The 23,041-nt window shown below is 41.6% G+C and overlaps 1 protein-coding gene across 1 annotated transcript; it reads left to right on the top strand.

The window, feature by feature from the left end:
• The first annotated feature begins 13,493 nt into the window (after window positions 1–13,493).
• Window positions 13,494–16,699, top strand: LOC149833887 (Pentatricopeptide repeat (PPR) superfamily protein). Its single transcript, XM_090011087.1, has one exon. It carries the CDS (start codon window positions 13,644–13,646, stop codon window positions 15,999–16,001), a length of 2,358 nt encoding a protein of 785 aa, XP_089867213.1. The 5' UTR covers window positions 13,494–13,643; the 3' UTR covers window positions 16,002–16,699.
• Window positions 16,700–23,041: the final 6,342 nt, after the last annotated feature.

Here is a 23,041-nt window from a genome sequence, read left to right as displayed (position 1 = left end):
GCGCCCGAATCCTATTTCATGAGTGACTTCAGGAATAACCCAATTCCTTATACTGCGGTCACACAGTCACACTCACATAGGTGGGCTTCTCCAGAGATGCACTGCTAACATCTCGCCTAGAAGGCTTTGAACTCATTCAGAGTTTTAACTCTTTCTTAACTAGCAGTTACAGCACCTTTCCAGAATAATCAGGAAAATAGACACAGATACAAAGTATCTCATAAATAAGGTGTTATCCAGTTCACCCTACAGCTTGTTATTACCACATTGAACCTACTTTGTGGGATCTCCACTCAGATAGGTTGGGTTGCTACTGTAGATGAACTACTAATGGGTTTCAATCTCATCCCCTCTCTGGATTTCAGGACTAATGACTTATCTAGGCCTTTTGTTAATGGATCAGTTGTGTTCTCTTTGGATCCAACATAGTCTACAGCAACCACTAACTGAGACACCAGTTCCCTTACAGACTTTATTCTGACTTGGATGTGTCTATGTTTTTTGTTATATTTTGTGCTTTTAATCTTTGCAATAGTGGTCATATTGTCACAATGTACAGATATCGCAAGAATTGGTTTGCACATTAAAGAAAGTTCCTCAAGAAGTCCCTTTAACAATTCGGCTTTCAATCCTGTGACATCTAAAGCACAGAGTTCAGACTCAAAAGTAGACCGAGAGAAGATGGTTTGCTTTACTGATCTCCAGGCGACTGCGCCGCCACCCAAGGTAAATACATACTCTGTCACGCCATAACTCCCAGAGTTCATGGATATCCAGCTCGCATCACTATATCCCTCTAGAACTACAGGGAATCTCTTATAATGCAAACTCAAGGAAATGGTTCCTTTCAGGTATCTAAGTACCCTGTCTAATGCCTTCCAATGAGTGTGATTTGGACAACTTGTGTATCTACTTAATTTTGTCATGGAGAACGAAATATCCGGTCTCGTACAATTTGCAAGATACATCAAACTTTCAATAATCTGGGAATACCTCAATTGAGACACAGGAACATCAGTCGTATTCTTATGAAGAGGAATAGAAGGGTCATATGGAGTTTCTACAGATCTCCCTTGGTTATAGCCAAATTTCTCAAGTACTTTCTCAACAAAGTGAGATTGAGAAATGACTATTCCTCAGCTGAACGAGTCAGCTTTAAGCCTAAGATCACATTTGCAACACCCATATCCTTCATATCAAACTTACTACTAAGAAACGACTTTGTCTCATTCATAATTCTCATATTGAAACCAAACAATAGAATATCATCTATATACAAGCATAAAATAATACAACCATCACTTTTAACTTTGCAATAAACACATTTATCATATTCATTGACAACAAAGTCAAATGATAAAATAACATTATCAAACTTCTCATGCCATTGTTTAGGGGCTTGTTTTAGTCCATATAATGACTTAACAAGTCTACAAACTTTATTTTCATTACCAGGAGTCATATAACCCTCAAGTTGATCCATATAGATCTCTTCTTCAAGATCGTCATGCAAAAAGGCAGTCTTCACATCCATTTAATGGCTGAGAGATCATAAATGGAAGTCAACACAATAAGCACTCTAATTGTGGTCATCCGGGTAACAGGAGAATAGGTATCAAAATAGTTTATTCTCTCTTTTTGTTTGAACCCCTTGGCAACCAGTCTCGCCTTGTACTTGTCAATGGATTCATCTGGTTTCAACTTCTTCTTAAAGATCCATTTACACCCAATTATGGAACTACCACGAGGGAGGTCAACCAGTTCCCAAGTGACAATGGAGTCCATTTCACTCTTGATGGCTTCTTTCCAATGCCTTGCTTCAGGTGAAGCCATTGCATCTCAGAAAGTGGGAGGATCATCCTCGATAAGGTAAGTGATAAAATCACTTCCCAAATCCTTGGTTATCCGTGGTCTCTTGCTCCTTCTAGGTCCAGCTACTTCCTCAGACTCAATGGATTTAGGATGGAACAAGATGGTTCAACCCCCACATCTGTCATTATTTTCATATGTTCGGGAATGGAACCAGAAGTAGAAGGTATATCTAAAGATGAAAGATTCTGAGGTACACCAACTTTCATGAGAAATACATCTTCAAATAATGTAGCTTCTCGAAGCTCAACAATAGAGTTTACATTTATGCCAGATATCTCAGACTTAATTACTAAGAACTTGTAGGTATAGTTGTTCTCTGCATAACCCAAAAATACAGCATCTACTGTTTTAGGACTCAGCTTCTTCGTGTTGTGCTCTGGGACAAGTACATTTGCAAGGCACCCCCACACTTTAAGGTATTTCAAGCTAGATTTCCTATTTCTTCAGAGTTCAAAAGGGCTACTATCCTTATGCTTATGAGGAACTCTATTCAAAATATGGCAAGCCGTATTCAGAGCATTCCCCCACATATAGGTAGGTAATCCAGAACTCCCAAGTAGAGTATTTATCATATCAGTTAGGGTTCCATTCTTCCTTTCTGCAATCTCATTAGATTAAGGAGAATATGGAGTAGTAAACTCATGAACTATGCCAACAGATTTGCAATATTCATCGAGTTTATTAGAGGTATATTCTCTCCCTCTATCAGACCTCAATCTTTTAAGTTTTCTACCAGTTTGTATGCTTCATTCTTAAAAATAAGAAACTTATCAAAAGCTTTATCTTTTGATTTTAGCAGATATACATAACAATATTTAGTGTCATCATCTATAAAAGTGATAAAATACTTTTTATGATTTCTGGTTAACACTTCATTAAACTCACAGATATTTGTGTGCACCAGATCCAATATTTCAGAATCTCTAACAATCGTATGGAATGGTTTCCTACATTGTTTTATTTGCACACAAATTTCACATTTTTTAGTTTTATCAATAGAATGCTCAGAAATCATTTTCAAGTTCATCATGCATTTCACAGAATTGAAATTCACATGACCTAATCTATTATGCCACAAATCAGATGATTCTATGTTATATGCAACATTAAACAATGAATCAAAAGAAACATCATTTTCTAATTTATCACTGCAAACATGTTCAACACGAAGTTTAAACAAACTATCATCTAAATACCTCTTGCCAATAAATGTTCCAGAATGTAACATAACAACTTTATTACATTTAAAGTTAAATTCATAATCCTCTCTAACAAGACATGAACCACTTAGAATGTCCCTTTTAACTACAGGCACATGGTGCACTCTGTGTAAAGACAGAACTCGTCCTGAAGGAAACTTCAGATGCACGCGTCCAATTCCTAACACCTTTGCAGCCGTTGAATTGCTCATAGTCACGGATCTGCCTGCAGCAGCTTGGTATGAGACAAAGACAGACTTATCAGCATAAACGTACGCATTAGCCCCAGTGTCAACCAGCAACTCTGTTGGCTCATAAACGTGATAAATTTGCGGGTTAACAGAAACATACTCAGTACTGCTCCCAACGACCTCAGTCACCATGTTGACTTGAGGCGTTCGATCTGTGGTCCCATGAGCTTTAGCCTTCTTAGAAGGACATTCCTTAGCCCAGTGCCCAACCTGCTCACAGTTCCAGCATGGTTTGTTCTTTGCCTTTTTCTAGATTTTGGCCTTAGGTTTAAATTGGTTTTTCATTGCAGATTTTGGTTTTTGTCCCTTGCCCTTAAAAGATCCAGTCATCATGTTCACCTTAAGTTGTTCAGTTGGCATCACGATCTGTTTCTGGCTTCTATGCTCTTCTTCAATGGCTATGGCTACCATAAAATCATCTAGGGAAATCTTCCCTCTACGGTGCTTGAGAGACATACCAAAGTCTACCCAAGACTTAGGAAATTTCTCCACGATAGTCATAACTTGAAACTTCTCAGGAAGTTTCATATCAGCCTCAGCCAAATTATGGAGCAACAGCAGAAACTCGTGTGCCTGCTCAGTGACCGACTTGCCTTCAACCATCTGATATTTCAGAAACTTGGCAACGGAGTACTTTTCAAGACCTTGGTCTTCGGTATTGTACTTCTTGTCAAGTTGATCTCCATAGGCCCTTAGCAGTGGTAGACGAGGAACAGTATACATCGAACAACGTGTTGGACAGAGCCAACAGTATGCAACCACGACATATACTGTCCTTTTCTTTCCACTCTACAGCCGTAGTGACCGCAGCAGGGTCAGTATTAGAAAACGAAGGGCAGTCGAGTTCCAGAACCGACAACAGCCCGATCGTAGTGAACCAGATTTTCATGCGTTACTGTCAACGCTTGAAATTCTGACCGGCAAACTTTTTCGGTATCCCGAACATGTCCACTTTTGGTACAAACGCGGAAGAGGTCGACATGCTTAGAATCTTCTCTAAGACTGTTAAATCGACTTTCGGATCACACAATTTCACAATCATCATCATGATATAAAACATGATATAAATCATAATATGCAGCAGAATACAAATCATGATTTTCAACAAATCGAAACAGACACAGAGAGCAGGCATGTCGGGTTCCGCATAACACCAAAATCCAGATACAAACAAATAGACAAACAGATGCAGGGAACATAATAGAAACAACAAAGACATGTTTAGATTATGTAAAAGGCTAAGGCGTACGAAAGTACTCCCCTTAGAGAAGATTTGTCCCCACATACAGTGCATCCAGAGAAACTTTGAGCAAAAAAATACTTTGGTCTTGATTGGATATGGCCTTAAAGGGCCAATTACCCGAACCTGAGCCCGGCACGGCCGGCGGGCACGCGGGAGTGTGGTAGTCATCCCAACCTCTTGTTCTCAGGAACAAATGTAAGAGTTTACATGTGGGTTATAAAGCCCACAACAAACTCAAACACAATCAATATGAGACTATTCCACGTCATCAAAACCAAACATTCTCTAAAACAGCCCATGTTTCTTCTTTTGAATTCTCTCTCCCCTCCCTTCTTACACCTAACACATACTTCCCCTGAGGCATCTCCTGCGTGATCCCGTAAACCTCGTGAAAGAACCCCTCTCTAAACAACTCATCAATCAGATTAGCAAAAGCCGCTGAGTTCACCACCGGATCACTCTTCTCGCTCATCCTAGCCCACATCCTAGACATCAACTCTCTACCAGCATCAACCCTGCGCTCGCTCCGGTAAAGCCCACGAAGAAGCACACTGAATGTCAGTGAATTAGGCACAACTTTTTGTTGAACCATTTCATCAAACAGTTGGTGTGCATCTCTGATCCCGCCCGATTTAAAATCCACTGGATCAAACACGTATACGAAACAGCATCAGGGCTCTGGACCCTCTTCTTCATGTCACCCAAGAGGTCCATAGCTTCACCGGTGCGGCCATGCCGGCAAAGCAGATCGATCAAGCGGTTGTAATTGGTGATCGACGGAAGAAAATGGGGTTTTGCAGAGACCAAAAATTCCAAAACCGGGCAGGTGAGGGGCAGCGAATCGGCGTCCTGGGCATCAAGAGGAGGAGACGATGGTGGGCTTCCGCGAACCTCGAAGAGTCGCGAAGGGAATGAACGATGCTGCTGAGGTTGAGGAAATCCGGGCGGAAACCTCGAAGAGTGGCATCAAGCTAAGCTCGTTTACCATTTAACTCTGCTTGGGCTCGGCTCGAGAAGCCGAACTCCAGTCAGCTGGGCCGAGACACGAGCTGGCTCGCACAAAAAGGCATTATATAAAAATTAATGTTCTCAATGTTAATTTTGGCAGAGTTTCAGCCTATAAATGATAAGGGAAAGAAGAGAGAGAGAGAGGATGGAGAAATATCTATGGGACGTCCCTTTGTTTCATGTATATAGAACAAAAAAATAGAGTTACAATAGGATTGTTATACAACAGTTTGTGTTTAACTAAAACTGGTCCAGTACAATGACGAAAATACCCTCAGCTGGGTTGCCACCTAGAATCCTAGTTATAATAGGACTGATATGCCTAAATGATCAAAATACCCTCCCAATCCTTCATGTCTCTATCCTTAATCCCCCTAAATTATGCAAGAGTAAAGACCATGGACAGTTTGTTTTTCAATATCCAATGACGAAGAAAGGGTAAGGGTTCGGTGAAGAGATCAGCCACTTGATGTTCTCCAAAAATAAGATGTGGGTGTACTTCCTTATCTTCCACTCCTTGGCAAACAAAATGTTGATCTAATTCAACATGCTTCATCTTTCCATGTTAAACATGATTAATTTCAACAGTCACTGCACTTAGATTATCACAATATATGAGAGATTTATCTATTTGTTGCCTCAAGGCCGAGAGTAGGTGACGAATCCATAAAATTTCAGTCATAACAGCAGTCATGTCTCTATATTCGGCTTTCAGGCCATTGTTCTTTGTCTCTTGCTAGACCATGTTACCAAATGCCTTCCCAAAAATACCCCATAACTAAGTCACATGAGTGCGGGTGCAGGTGCGGGTGCGGCACTTTCAAAAACATAGGGTGCGGGATGCAGCAGGGCAATATATATATATATATATATATATATATATATATATATATATATATATATATATATATATATATATATATATATATATATATATATATATATAATTTTAAAGTTTTAACAGTTAACATTATCATACTTTAACTGTTAACATTGTCATAATATCATTCATCATGCATGCAATATATCAACCTAAATATCAATCAAATAAGTAAAGCAATTACATAAATCAACCTAAATATCGATCAAATAAGTAAAACAGAAAATAACTAAATTACATACCAAAAGTAATGGATCTTAATAATTTTCTTCTTCATCATCAAATGCATCATTAGAAGGAAGACTGACTCAGATAAATTCATGTTTGTCACGTTGAAATCATGGTCTCCCTCGAAGTCACACTCTTCTAGGTTTAAATCTCAAAATTTGGATGTTCTTTGTCTGTGTTACAAACCCAATTTGAAGGGGAGGGGGGGGGGGGTCTCCCCCCCCCCCTCCCTGAAATCAAAGGGATCAGGGTGGGGGGCTTGGCCCCTCCCCTGCCAAAAACAGAGGGAGCAAGGGGGCTCATCCCCTCCCCGACAGACCTAACAAGAGAAAGAGAGGGGGGGCTCGGCCCCTCCACTGCCGACCCAACAAGAGAGCGAGAGGGAGTAGGGGGGGGCCAGTCCCTCCCCAGCCGACCCAACATGAGAGCGAGAGGGAGCAGGGGGAGCTCGACCCCTCCATTGCCAACACAAGAGAGAGAGAGGGAGCTAGAGGGTACCTATGACAAGTGAGAGGAGGAGGTGGCATCGGGCAGAGGCGTCAGGAGGACTCGAGCTGAGCTGCGCGGGAGAGGAGAGGAGATTAGGGCAAAAAAAAATCCCTAATCCTCATCGTTTTTTTTTTAACGTTCAAAAAATTGGACCAAAATGACCCTGGGTGCGTTGACCGCATCACGTCATGTCAATGCGGGTGTGGGACATGCTTTGCCGAGTCCCTGTGACTTAGCCCATAACATGCGACTAACCTTCTCGTAGAGGGATCACCTACCCAATCTGCATTTAAATATGTAATCACCACAAGATGCACCGAATATGAATGATTTGTTGATTTAGAGTATACAAGACCATAAATAATCATACCTTTGATGTATCTAAGGATTCTTTTCACAACATCCACATGACTTCACCTAAGAGCATGCATGAATTGTGATATCTGGTTAACGACATAGGCAAGATCTGGTCTTGTAAAGGTGAGGTATTGAAATGCCCTACTATGCTTCTTAATCTTTTTCGGGAGTCCAACAAGTCATCATTCTCACTATCTCTGTGCAGTTTCGTGTTTAATGTTATTGGCGCTTTAGCAGGACTTACGTTCTGCCAGGCCACTTCATTGTAAGATATCCTGAGCATATTTAATCTATGAAAGAGATAAAGAATTAGGTATTTTGTCCACCTATACACCAAGACAATACTTGAGAACACCAAGATCCTTTATGTGAAACTTGTGATGGAGAAAGGTCTTTAGATCTTGGATATGTGATTGATTTCTCCTTGTTATAATTATGTCATCAACATAAACAATAATCAATGTCATATCCCAATCATCAATGTGGGTGAATAAAACATGTAAAGACTATTTATGGGCTCAAGCAGGCTTCTAGGGCATGGTTCGAGACATTCAGTTTGCAACATCACCTTTGGGATAACCAGAGGATGCTCCATATATATTTTTTCGTATAATTCTCCACGAAGAAAAACATTCTTAACCAAGTTGATACAACTGCCAGCCAAAAGTGACATAGGAAAGGAGATAACACGAATTGTTCCCATTCTAATAACATGACTGAAGATTTCATCAAAGTCAAGACAATGTTCCTGAGTGTATCCTTTGGCAACTAATTTTGCCTTATATCTCTCAATACTATCATCAACCTTATACTTAATCTTATAGACCCATCTGCATCCAACAATATTTGTATCCATGGGTTTGTCCAGAACTTTCAAAATACAACACTCATATAGGGTATTGATTTCTTCATTCATAACTTCAACCCACGGAATATTTTTATACGCCACAGTAAAACTACATGGTCCATTTTCTTATTGGATAGCGGTCATAAACAATTTAAAATCAACAACAAAGGTATCATAACTCAACCACTTGTTTGGCTGATGTCGTGGTCTAATGGATCTCCTTAATTGAATATGTTATCCAACAGCATTACAATTTGTTTTTGTTGCATCTTGAAGCTTGTATGTAGTGTTTTTTGAGATTCTATCATCGTCTTAAAATGCCTTTTAATATACCAAGGGAAATTGTTGAAACTGAACTGAACGAGAATCTTTGTTAGAACCAGCACTAAGCGACTTGGTTACTTCATCCTGACCAATATCCAAGTTTTGTTTCAAGCTGAACTTATGATTCGGATCATCATTTTGGCCAAAATGCACATCATTATTTGTTGTTTGAGTCTCCAACGGGTTGTCGATTGACTGCACCTGTCTTGAAGGTCAGCCCACATATGGTTGAGATAGGTTGAATGTTGTTGGAACTGCCACTAGCCAAAATTTTATCAAAGATTTAAACTAATCTGAAATACGTTTCACAACGAAAACCGCACACTCATTTTCGTTGAATATAACATGTCTGGAAATAACGAGATGATTAGTCTCCAAATTATAACATTTGAACCTTTAACTTCATCGTCATATCCAACAAATAGGCAAACTTGTTCTGAAGGGTCATCAAAATGAACATAACAATCGCAACCAAAGGCATGAAGTATATATAGAGTAATTAGGACATTTTCCAAACAATATGAAGAAAGGTGTGTCACCATTTAACCCATCTAAAGGCATTTGATTAATAAGAAACATGGCATCGTGGAAGGCTTTTGTCCACAAGTATGCTCTCAATTTAGAATCATTCATCATGGTAAGTCGTTCCAGTCACATAACAATGTTTCCTTTTAGCTGTTTTATTCTAAGTTGCAATTCTTGGGCCGAACATTTCATGCAGAATGTCATTATCACAGAAATATTTAATGAAATAATTTGAAGTGAATTAACCTTCCCCATCACCACGAAAGGCAAGAAATCTTTCTAGAAAATTGAGTTTCAACATAAGCCTTGGACTGTGTTTAAAAGCGAGAAAAACTTGATCCTTGGACTTCATAAAAAAAGATCCAAGTATACCTACTGAAATTGTCGACAAAGATAACATAGTATTTGGATTTGAAAAAAGACATAACGAGTGTTGGTCCCTAAACATCAGAATGGACAAGTTCAAATGAGAATGTTCTTTTATTAAAATGTTCAAACGGTAATCCATGACTTATAAATGCGATAACTATCACAAGAAATAAAACTCTTTGATTTTGTCTCTTGATAGAATGAGATTCTTATTACACATAGCACTCAAGAAACCAGAATGACAATGACCTAACCTACGATGCCATTACTCAACATAATTGATAGAACAAAACACTCCGGTCAAAAGCAATGAACAACTTGAAAGAGGCAATACAAGAGCATCCGACAATGTAGGAATTCCATTCATCACATAAAGAGCACCGCATCGGTTTCCTTTAACAAGCATCCACTTCGTGTGAATATCCTTTACAGAAACAAAAGACGAAGAAAAGGAAACGTGAGAATTCATTTGATCAGGCAATTGAGAGACAGAAATAAGATTATGTTTAATGATAAGAGAAAGAAGAAAATTAGACAAACAAAGAGGATCAAAATTGGTAAGTATCAAGACAGTGCCTATATACGAAGCTACTTGAATCACCTGTTACATGATGTGTTGCCCCGGAATCAAGATACCAAGCATAGAAGCCTGAGAGGAAGAAGAGACAAGTTGCCCTTTTAACACTGTATTGCACTTGCGTAATTGTAAACCATGGATTCATCAATTGAGGTTGTAAGTTTAGATGGCTGAATGCGATGCTACGAGCCTGATATGATGTCATTGACGCAGGATATGAAGGCGGTGTTGGAGAAGGTGACGGGCCCTTAGACCCCCAAAAGGGACATCGGAGAGTGTGCAAAAACATGTTAAAATACGAACCGTTGGTGGGTATCAGATACGTGGGCCCAGTAACAATCCAAACTAGTGTGCTCATGTTTGTCGCACATCTAACACGTGATGTTGTTTGGACGTGGTCCACCACTGGGGGTCGGTAGAAGTTCTGCACCTCTACCAAAGGAATTGGACCTACCACGTCCCCTGCCTCTTCCACCATGACAAGATCCAAGATATGAACCAGTAAAAAGAACATCATTAGATGTTTGATCCATATTCTTTTTTCCAGAGTAGTTGCCAAGATCAAACATAGCCTCACGTTCTAATAGCATTGAACATAATTGAACAAAAGGAGTCATGTTCTCTATCCTGAGTACATGGTAACAAACATGTTGAATTCCAACCCCAAACTGTGAAGGGTTTGTATGCATAAATCCTCATACACAACAGGGGCACCTATTGCTGCAAGCTTGTCAGTGGTAGTTTTTACTTTGCTCAGATAATCTATCATATTGGAATCTTCTCTGGCAATCCTCCCAAATTCGGCTTTCAGATGATACATCTTTGGTGTAGAGATTTGCTCAAACCAACAATTCAAAATTTTCCAAAGATCTCGAGTGTTAACGCTTGTGGGGATATGAAGTAAAACTTTCTGAGAGACAGTAGCTATAATATATGCTACGACAGCTTGGTCATTTTTTGACTATATGGAGAAATTTGGATTTGGTACAAGTTTATTTGTCTGTTTGTCATCCTTCGATTCAAACTATAATAAGAACTCCACAGGAACAGGTAGAGTCCCGTCCCGTCGAGATGCCCAAACAAACCATGGCTGCTGATAAAGGGAATGATATGTTTCTTTCAAGTGACAAAATTGGAAGAGTCTAACTTGTCAGAAACAAGTTGACTAAGAAAGGAAGAGTTAATGGGAGATCTACAACTTAGGGTAGCCACGACGAGAGGATTATTATAATTTCGAGAAAGAAAGAAGAAATAGGAAGTAATAAACCAGCACCAGTTTCTTTTCTTTTTGTTGATAACAGTAAAGATTTTGCTGACTCTGCTGGTGAAGTCTGCTAAAACAGAAATATATGTATTCTTCCCCCTTTTTTTCTTTTTGTACAATGAAAGGAAAGAAAGGCAGAAGAGAGGAAACAGTGGAGCAGGTTCAGATCTGGAATAAAGTTGATATCCAGATCTGAGTCTTTTGACATTTGTTCCCCTTTTTTTTGGAATGATAGCTAGATTATCTTTTTTCTAGAGAAAAGATAAAGAAACAACGCAGTAATGAAAGAAGAAAGAAAAGGGAAGGGACGGTTCAGATCTGAATCGTTTTAGAGTTTTTTTGGAAGGGAACAAGAAAGAAAGACGAAGAAGGGACAGGATTTGAGAAAGAAGAAAACATTAGATAGATCACCTTACCAGCAACTTTTGATTTGATGAGGTGCTTATTCTTGCCCCTTAATTTTGCCAGAATACCTGTAAAACCCACGAAAAAAACTTTTCGGACCCCGGTCGGATTCAGACCCGACTCGGATCCGATAACCCGTTACGGTTAAAGATCGCAGGGGAAAGAGGGTTTTATTTTAAGCCCTTCCTCCCCTGCGCCGCTTTCCCGAATCGCCCCCCCTCGAGCTCTTTAAGAGCAACGTAGAGGGGAGGGAGGACACACATCGCACGCGCCTCCCTCCTCCTCTCTTCCCGACGTCTCTCTCTCTCTCGTTGTGGTTTCCAGCAAGCCCCGACGTTGCTGCCTCCATATTCCGATCGTCGTCACCCGCGACCTCGCAGGGGAGCCCGACATCGACGATGGCGCCCCCCCTTCCTGGTATGCCCTCCATCTCCTCGGCCTTCTTCCTCCCTGAGTCTGGCAGACACCCCAACGACCCCCTTCCGTCGGCGACAGATCCGCAGGCCCTTTCCGCCACCCACCCTGTCTCGTAGGGTTTTCCGAACTAACCCTCTTCCTGTTTTTTTTTGGTCGGCACCACTTCGTCGAAACCTTGCTCGGTGTTCTTCGCTCAGCGACCACCTCGTCGGGACCCCGATGCCGGTGGTTCCCCGGTATCTCTCTCTCTCTCTGTCCCTCTCTCTCTTACCCCTGTTGTCCTCCTCTGCCTCGTTCCTCTTTGTCTGTCTTCATCCCCTTCGTTTTTCTTTTTTCGGCAGGCGACAGGGGCCTAGCCCCTGTCGCTCGTGTTTCCTCTTTTAGAGGGTTGGCAGGGGCAAGACCCCGCCGTCGGCTGGCTCGAGCAGGCCGACAGGGGCCAAGCCTCTGCCGCCCCCTCTCCTTTCCAGCAGGCGGCAGGGCTGCCGCCTGCGTTGCCTCTTCTACCTGGCAGAGGGCTCCGTGGGGAGGGGTTGCTCGTGCCTTGGTCGGCAGGGTGGCAGGCCCCCCTGCCTGTCTCTTGTTCAGGCAGGTCGGCAGGGGCCGAGCCCTGTGGTCGTCTCCCTCTCTTTTTCTCATTTGGTGCGCAGGGGTCGAGCCCCTGACACCTCCTTAGTTTTCCCGGTGAATCGACAGGTCGCCTCCCTGTTTGCCTGGGAAGGTCGGCAGGGGTCAAGCTCTGCTAACTTTGACCCCTCTTTTGGCAGGTTGGCAGGGGTAAGGCCCTTGCCACCTGTAGTTTTGTGGAGTTTCCTGTTGGATAGTAGGGTGCCCCGCCCTTGTCAACTCCTGCTTTGCCTGCGTATTGAGAGAAGCAGGGCCCCTACCCTTTTGCCACCCTTTGGCAGGCAGGGGCCTCTGTTGTTTTGGGCATGGGCTCCCTGCCTCTGCAGCTTTTCTTTCGGGAGCAGTGCCCCCCTGCAGGCAAGGAGAGCCCCTTGCTTGCCCTCACATTGGGGTCCGGTCTGCCGACCATTGCGGGTCTTACTGGACCCTCCTCTTGTTTTGGATCATGTCATACTAACATCTTTGTGCTCGCAGGTCGCACAACGGAGCTCGCTTGTGCCCCGCTATCCAAGTCATCATCACCTACTCTCAGAGGCGATCGCAACCTCACAACTTCCCAAGGTAGGGTAAAGTCGCACAAAAATGGCACTAGATGAACCGAATTAAGTTGAGATAATTAAAATGAAGAAGCAGAAGATGCCCCGCTATCCAAGTCATCATGCTAGGTATGCTTAGATTTAATCACTCAGGTTTTTATAAGGCTAACACAAAATAATGTACCCAACGCCCGCCATGTAACGGCTAGTCGTCGTTACCGAGCGATGGTGCTCAAACACTTGTCCCTCTCTCATCTTCCCTCCCTCCTAAGACGTCAATTCTGTCACCTTTCCTCTCCTTCCACCCTCCGTCTCTCACCCACATTCCGAAACGAACATGAAGAAGCAGAAGAAGAAGGAGATAAGATCACCAACCGATCATATTGGTCCCGGAAGATCCACGGTCTTTGCCTCTCTGGCAGTGTCGACGAGGCCCTGTCTCTAATGGGTCGCCTCTTTCTCGACGGTTTTTGCCCAGATTCCCTCAACCTCAGCAGCATCGTTCATTCCCTATGCGACTCTTCGAGGTTCGCGGAAGCCCACCATCGTCTCCTCCTCTTGATGCGCAGCTCCCGCTGCGTGCCCGACGAGCGCACTTGCAATGTGCTCCTTGCCCGACTCCTGGACGCCGATTCGCCGTCCCTCACCTGCCCGGTTTTGGAATTTTTGGTCTCTGCAAAACCCCATTTTGTTCTGTCGATCACCAATTACAACCGCTTGATCGATCTGCTTTGCCGGCATGGCCGCACCGGGGAAGCTATGGACCTCTTTGGGGACATGAAGAAGAGGGGCCAGAGCCCCAATGCTGTTTCGTATACGTGTTTGATCCAGGGGATGTTTAAATCGGGCGGGATCAGAGATGCACACCAACTGTTTGATGAAATGGTTCAACAAAAAGTTGTGCCTAATTCACTGACATTCAGTGTGCTTCTTCGTGGGCTTTACCGGAGCGAGCGCAGGGTTGATGCTGGTAGAGAGTTGATGTCTAGGATGTGGGCTAGGATGAGTGAGAAGAGTGATCCCGTGGTGAACTCAGCGGCTTTTGCTAATCTGATTGATGGGTTGTGCAGAGAGGGGTTCTTTCATGAGGTTTACCGGATCATGGAGGAGATGCCCCAGGGGAAGTATGTGCCGGAGGAGTTTGCTTATGCACAGATAATAGATTCACTTTGTAGGGCTGGGCAGAATCATGGGGCTTCTAGAATAGTGTACATAATGAGGAAAAGAGGGTTGATTCCCAGCATGGTTTCGTATAACTTCATAGTTCATGGTTTAAGCAATCAAGGGGGTTGCATGAGAGCCTTCCAGTTGTTTAAGGAAGGGATTCCGCTTGGCTATGTGCCATCAGAGCCCACATACAAGGTTTTGGTTGAGGGACTCTGCAGAAAATTTGATAGTAATAAAGCTAAGGAGGTATTGGAATTCATGTTGCAGAAGGAAGGAATAGATAAGACACGCATGTTCAACATCTTGTTGAATGCCCTCTGCTCGATGGAGGACCCGAGTGAACTCTTGAACGTAATGGTCTCAATGCTGGAAAATCATTGTCAGCCTGATGTGGTCACCCTAAATACTGTGATTAATGGCTTGTGCAAAGCAAGCAAAGTTGATGAAGCAGAGAAGATTTTACATGATATGTTGCTAGGTAATTTCTGCCTTCCAGATATCATAACTTTTACGACTGTGATCCGTGGACTTTCAGATCTAGGAAGAATAAATGAAGCAATAGACCTCTTACAGAAAATGTCAGAGAAAGGCTGCAGTCCAAGTGTTGTAACTTATAATTCAGTTCTTCATGGGTTATGCAGATGTAAGAAAATAGATGATCTGTTGAAGTTTTTCACTGAAATGTTGCGTAATGGTATTTGTGCTGACAGTACGACTTTTACCATTATCATTGATGGTCTATGTGCAGCCGGTAGACTTGATGAAGCTAAGAAATTTTGGGAAGAAAAAATTTGGCCTTCCAAAATTCATGATGATTTTGTCTATGTAGCACTGTTGCGAGGAATGTGCAATGCAGGAAAGTTGGATGAAGCCTGTAATTTTCTTTATGAATTGGTAGATTCAGGCATTTCTCCTAAAATTATCAGTTATAATGTCCTTATTGACAATGCCTGCAAACTTGGTTTAAAACGAGAAGCATACAGGATTGTATCTGAGATGCGGAATAATGGTTTGGCTCCTGATGCAGTGACTTGGAGAACCCTGCAGAAGTTACATGACATCTCAAACAGGAAAAACAGCATTTACAGTTTTGAGTCTCTGATTACAACTGGTGACTCTACAATGGATATAAAGTCAGAGGATGGTGGATCTCAAACAATGTTTCAGGACAAGAAAAACAGCCCAGAAGAGGAAAACAATGAAGTTGTATTTGGAGAAAAAAACAAAAACAACTTAGGTGAGGAAAGTGATGGAGTTCTATTGGAAGGAAATACAGAACTGTTTCAAGTGGAAGAAGACATGGTAGGGAAAGAAAACCTAGAAGGCATTTCAAATAGGGACAAGAAAACAGCTTGTGACACAGGAAAAAGGGAGCCTTTAGCAAGGTTGGCACGAAGGGTTTTTGGACTGCTCTAGAAGAGACATGCAAGGTGTCTTAGACTTTGCATTTTTTTTTTGGCATAGTTTGGTCTCAGGTTCAATTATTTGTACATCCCTATTCAACTTCTTCTACCAAGATTAAACTTTCTTAATTATGATATACAATGTTTGAAATTCATTCAGTGTGATTTACTTGGAGACACTAGACTAGCTTCAATTCTGAGGTTTAAAGACTCTGCTGTTGTTCAGTTCCAGTTTTTCTTCAATCATGTTTATATTGAGGTTGGACTCAATTATTCTGTACCTCAATGGTTTTTACAAAGTTTTTTTTTCTTTTTTGTGCCACCAATTTTTTAATAATTTTCTAAAAGGATTGGGAACTGGGCTTTTGGGACTCATTGCCTTGAGTGGATATATGCATACCATTGTTTGTAGAAATGCAGTATTAATTTGTGGGAACTTTGGGATAGGTTTTCAAAGCCTTAAAAAAGTATCTGAAGTGAAGATTTCTTTTTCAGTGTGGAGAATTAGTTATTGATAACCGTTCCTTTATGATTCCCTTTTCTTCTTCCAACTATTATCTCGGTGAAACTAGAAAATCTGGTTATGGAGAAAAAGAATAAGCCCATATGGTTTGTGTAAGGCATTTTTTTCCCTCGAGGCTTTTGTTCTTTGTTTTGGTTTATTACTTATTTGTCTGAACGTCTATCTACCCAAGCTTGTTGTTTTATTACTTTGGTTTTTTCATTCTCTCCTCTTTCTTTTTTCCCCTTGGAATAGCTGTTCCATTACTTGGGAAATCTCTCTATTCTCATGATTAACTGAAACATTTGCAGCTTGATAGAGGCTTATTGCTTTGTCTGGCCTTAGTTAAGTGGTGTGAACAGTATTTTCACCACCTTGAACAGTTTGATGAGGTCTTGATTCTTGGTTGTAATGGATTTATATGCGTTGGCATGCACACTGAAGCTGCAAATGATGATCGACTGAAGAGAACGAACACAGAATATCAGCACAATATAAAGAATCTTGTGAAAGCTTGGCTTTTGGCAAGGATGTCCCATGCGTTACACAATAAAATAATTGCAGGCTTGCAAATGCAGTACATATTTTTGCTGAATCTGGTTTCTACCTCTTTGTAGAAGTGACAACCAACACTGTGGAAGCAAACATAACCTGGAACAATGAGTTAAAAGAATGCTTGATACTGAATTTTATGTGTGCACTGCCGAGAAGCTAAAAGGGGAAGCTCTCAGCCTAAAAGATTGTGTTGATTTAATGAAAGATGTTCTAAAGCAGATCGATTAAGCGGTTGTAATCGGTGATCGACGGAACAAAATGGGGTTTTGCAGAGACCAAAAATTCTAAAACTGGCCAGGTGAGGGACGGAGAATCGGCGTCCAGGAGTCGGGCGAGGAGCACATTGCAGGTGCGCTTGTCGGGCACGCAGCGAGAGCTGCGCATCAAGAGGAGGAGACGATGGTGGGCTTTCGCGAACCTCGAAGGGTCGCAAAGGGAATGGACGATGTTGCTGAGGTTGAGGGAATTGGGGCCAAAACCGTCGAGAAAGAGGCAACTCATCAGAGACATGGCCTTGTCGACACTGTCGGAGAGGCAGAGACCGTGGATCTTTCGGGACCAATATGATATGTTGTTGATCTTATCTCCTTCTTCATGTTCATTTCGGAATGTGGGGGAGAGACAGAGGGTGGAAGGAGAGGCGACATAATTGGCATCCCAGGAGAGAGGGAAGATGAGAGAGGTCTTCCGCGAACCTCGAAGAGTCGCAGAGGGAATGGAAGATGTTGTTGAGGTTGAGGGAATCCGGGCCGAAACCGTCTAGAAAGAGGCAACTCATCAAAGACAGTGCCTTGTCGACACTGCCGGAGAGGCAGAGACTGTGGATCTTCTTGGACCAATATGATATGTTGGTGATCTTATCTCTTTCTTCTTCATGTTCGTTTCGGAATGTGGGGGAGAGATGGAGGGTGGAAGGAGAGGAGAGGCAACATAATTGGCATCCCAGGAGAGAGGGACGAGCGTTCGAGCGCCATTGCTCGGCAACGACTCTAGTCGTTACATGGCGGGCGCTAGGTACAATATGTTGTGTTAGCCTTATGGAAACCTCAGTGATGAAAACTTTCATTTGTCACTTGTTTCTGTATGCTCCTTTAATCATCACAGTAATTGCATTTAGGTGTTAATCCATTTGTTCAATTACACCAAAATTGGAAAAAAAATTGATATTTATATGAGTCTCTCTGTGTGTGTGTGTATATATATATATATAGTGGGAGGGTAGTGTGTGATGGACTCTTTGCAAAATTGCGTGTTCGAAGGTCTCAATGAGCGCATATGTAAGCACATGGGGCTCGTATTCTCGTGTGTCTCGGCATCACTTAGCATAAGAGTCCTGTGTGGTTGCAAAGACTTAAGTACCCATTCTTGCTATTTTTGTCATGAAACGACGGTTCGAGAAAATGGCAAAAATGTCCTTTATTCCAAAAAAGGAAAATGACGGTTCTAAAAAAGGACAAAAATGTCCTCCATCCAGAAAGTCGAGGATGATATTGACTCTTCAAAGTCTAAACAGTGAAATGAACCCGAAGCGCTCTCTCTACTTTTCGTCGTCATCTTCTTTATTCTTCGTCAAACACTGTAAAACTCTCTCTCTCTCTCTCTAGAGAAGAAATTAAGGGAGGCAAAGAGTTGGTGATCCGATGGTGATCGTCATCCTCTTTCTGCTAGCAGTGGTCGGAATGTTGCTCTCCTCCAGCGGGCAACCGACTACGGCAGCCCCTCAGCCACCTTCGAGGGATACCTACAATAGAATCTTTCTCCAGTATACCTACAACAGAATCTTTCAAAGTACAATCTGTCTGCCCCTACGTCGGCAATACTTTCGATCAGGGCTATGCCTTATAGGCCACCCTGACGCTGCTCATCAAGGGTGTTCGCACCCTCAAGTCTTGGCGGGCATTCGTCAAGTTCTGGCACTGTGAGGTCCTCATCTCGACCTCTGACGTCGTGCTCTCGGACAGGACCCACCTCCCCGCCAACGGCGGGAATGCCACGTTCCTCTTCGGCTTCTCCATCATGGACCTCAAGACTCCCTTCGAGATGGCTGGCGACTACAGACTGATCACGACGAAGATCGTGCTCAAGGGGGCAGTGTTCGGCATTGCGATTTATGATTTACACACAGTAGCGATTTACGAAAATCGCGTAGCGCAAAAAAAATAACAAATTGCAAAATCGCGTAGCAAAAAAAAAATAAATGGCAAATTGCTATGCGATTTTCGTAAATCGCTATATCGAGTAGCGATTTACGAAAATCGCGTAGCGAAAAAAATGGCAAATCGCTAAATCGAGTAGTGATTTACGAAAATGGCATAATAATTTGCCATTTATTTATTTTTTTGCTACGTGATTTTCATAAATTGCTACTTGATTTTTGCGATTGCTATTTTTTTGCGCTATGCGATTTTCGTAAATCGCGTAGCAAAAAAAATACAAAATTGCAGGAAAGGTGTTACGAAAACCTTGAGCAAGAAACAACCGAAGGAAACATATGAGCGCCACGATCAAATAAAACACTTTATTGATCTTTTTCGACAGTTACAAGAGGGAAAGAAAAGAAAGAATTTATACAAGGCCCAAAAAAAAATTTTGTTCTGGGGGCCGCGACCCTCCCTGGACCCCCGCCCGCTAATCGTGCAACGGAACCCGCATCGAGGGGAGCCCCCAGACTCCCTCCTGTAAGGGTAAAAACTATGAATCAGGCTCCACAAGTTGAACCATGCTAGTGCAGTGTAAGATCCTCTGTTGGATGTACACAGAGGCAGAAAGAGAAGGGAGAGAGAGAGAGGCATAACAAAATATGTGAACTTTCTATAATTAAAACATGTCAAAACTTCACAAATATTCTACTAAATTCACATATATAGAATAAAGTTCGTATAACCAAATCTGTGAAGTTTTTGTATCTGAAAATGTTGTAACTTCATAAATATTCTACCAAATTCGCATATATAGTACAAAGTTCACAGAGAACCGTGAATATCTTTTAAGTAATTGATCTTCAAAGAGATTCGCAAATATGTGGTAATTTGCACATATAATATGTTGCAAAGTTTCATGAAGTTTGCACTCGAAACGACTATCGCAAATAAAGTATTAACTTCACAAATAAAGGTCATTGTGAATATGCTCTTTATATGTAGATTTTTTAAAAAAATTATAGATTTTCATAAATACCACAAATATTGAGAATGAATAAAATGTGAATTTTCTTCTTTTTGTAGAGTTTCATACGATCATTAAATGTAACATTTCAATTGTTTAAAAACTAATTGTTTGCAATAAAGGCTATTTTCGCATAAAACTAAGGTTTTTTATGGTCTCCAATGTACTTTCTCCTAGCAATAATTTATGACCATTATTACATACGTCTAATTTTGACGTCTAATTCTGGTGACTTTTTTCGAAGAGTCATCAATCACAGTTTATCATTGAGCTTTTCAAAATCACCGGCAACGAGTTTTTTCTATAAGCACATGTTTAACCCAAGCTTGCCTTTCAAAAAAAAAAGTTTGCACTGTATGTCACGAATTTTGTATTATATATGTGAATTTAGTTTGGTATTTACGAAGTTGCAAGGTTTCATTTGAACAGGAGTTTTGCAAAAAAATTGTTATGTGAAAACTTTATAAGGTCAAAAAAAAAACATGTGAATTTACTTTTTAGTGAGAGCTTGCGTTATTAAGAGCATACCAATATATCATGCAAACCTCATAAAGTTGGCATGTGTGAAAGGTAAAAAGGTCCTAAAGAAGTTAAACATTTGTGAATTTGGACATAAAACATATTTCAAAAATTATGAGGCATTTTGGGAAACATATCATTTTTTTGTCATTTGGTACTATCATTACCCATAGTTTTTAATCCATCTTAAAAAATGCACCTTAGACAGTACATTTTGAATGAAGCTATCGTGTCTATAACAAAGTTTTTTTTTTGTTAGCGAATGAACCCTCATTGAGAACAGGGTCACTTAATGGGTTGTCTAGAACAAAGTCAACCACCCCCCCCCCCACCCACCCCTTAAAATTCCAGCCAAGGGCAGTCTACTTCACAACTTATGCCTCCAAGTATTCATAAAGATGATTTTGTATAAGATTACAGTGGGTACCAACAGCGAGCTGTTAGTGCATGTCACCTTGTGTTGGGATGTTGCAGGTTCAAATCCCAATGGCATGATGTAGAACTGGTGGGGGTCTGCGTAACCCCAAATTGCCTATAAAAAAAGATTACAGTGGGTGCAGGCACCCATCATGATATACAGTTGGGCTTGAACCCACCACCGTGTTCATCGAGCACCCTATCATCATTCACTTCATGCCTGTTGAAACTCATATAAGAATTGTTCAACCAAATCCTCTTGTTGCCACCCAAGAATCTTAATCATTCTCATTGAAATTCATAGAGGAGAATTGTTTGACCAAATCTGAACCCATATGAAGAACTACAGATGGCATTGGACCGGGGCAGGGGTCAAGGAGACCACCCCGTCTGAAATTTTTGTCTTCTATCCTTGCATGGGTTTTGATTTTAACCTCCATCCCAGGTTCATTCCCTATTTCATGTCCTCCATCTCAAGTCCAAACGAAGCAAGGCAGGGCGGGGCCTAAATTCCCTGGTCCTTCCGTCGTTAGAGGAAGGAGGAGAGAAATGAGAACTAGTGCAGCTTGATAGAGGAAGGAGATGAATGAAAGAGGAGAGATTCTAGAAAGGGATTTCTCGTTAGGGTTAAGAATATATATATCATAGTAATTTTGTAAATTCATATCAGGAATAGGACAGGAACAAGAGTAAGTCCATCACCGAGAGGTTTTGATTTTAGCCGCCATCCCCAGTCCATTCTCCATCCAAACGGAGCAAGGCGAGGCAGGGCCCCATGTCTCCCCGGTCTACTGCCATCCCTACGAAGAACTAGCCCATTAAAAATAGGACAGGTTTACAGGCAGGGTCATTCTCAGAACCCTGCAGACCAAGGCTAAATAGGCCCGGTCGTGTCAGGCCCACCCACTTCCTTACCCTACAAGCAATGTTTCAAAAATGTTGCTGTTCACTGAGGATCTCATTGACATTCAGTAGGTTTATTGTCTACAATATTTATCGCCACTAAGTTAGAGCATTATCAAGAATGTCAACGAAAGGCATTAAGGAAACCAGCAAAGGAGAAAAATACTTATGCACCCATCATTATTTTAAATTCAAACAGAGATTAGACCAAAAGATTTAACCCATGATCTTTATATCTAGAAAATGAATTCAACAAATACTAATGCTCCTTATAACAGAAATGGCAATTCTGACCATCAGGGACTTCGCTTGTCTGGTAGGAGAAGCTAGTGCACGTCTTCTTGTGTTGGGATGTTGCAGGTTCAAAACCCAATAGTATAGCCTAACTGGCAAAGGTCAGCCTAACCCCAGCTTGCCTTTCAAAAAAAAGAAATGGCAATTCTGGCTTCATATAATCTTCAATGCTTTTGTGAAATTGTGACTTTATTTCTGTTGATATCCCCCATGTGTAAACATCTCTCTTCCATTGATTTACTTCCCCTTCCATGAATTTACTTAAAATCCTTTCCCTCCCCTCCTTTCCCAATCCTCTAAATCAGTTGAAGGGGCACGTGCGTTCGTTACACAATTGACATGAAAGAAGCAAAATGACCATTTGAGGTGAAACAAACTGCCCCACAAGTGCATATCCAATCCCCATAACAGCAATCTAAATCTGGCATGTTTACCAAATTCCATGTTTCCCATCAAAAAATACAACAAAAATAAGGGTGATCATCCAATCCCACGAGTGACTACTCTAAATCTGACACGATAACCAACTTCCATGTTTCCGATCAAAAAATACAACAAAAATAAGGCTGATCCACCATCCAATCCCCATAAGAGGGACCAGCACAGCCTACTACTGCACTAAGAAACACACACAGAACCGACGATGGCAGTGATGGCTTTGCAGGCAGGAGGGACATCAATGGAAGCGGTGATAAGCA

The sequence above is a fragment of the Nuphar pumila genome, chromosome 6 (genome assembly GCF_984573655.1).
Source record: "Nuphar pumila chromosome 6, dmNupPumi1.hap1.1, whole genome shotgun sequence".
In the NCBI taxonomy this organism is placed as follows: Eukaryota; Viridiplantae; Streptophyta; class Magnoliopsida; order Nymphaeales; family Nymphaeaceae; genus Nuphar; species Nuphar pumila.
This window is presented reverse-complemented; position numbering and strand designations above follow the sequence as displayed.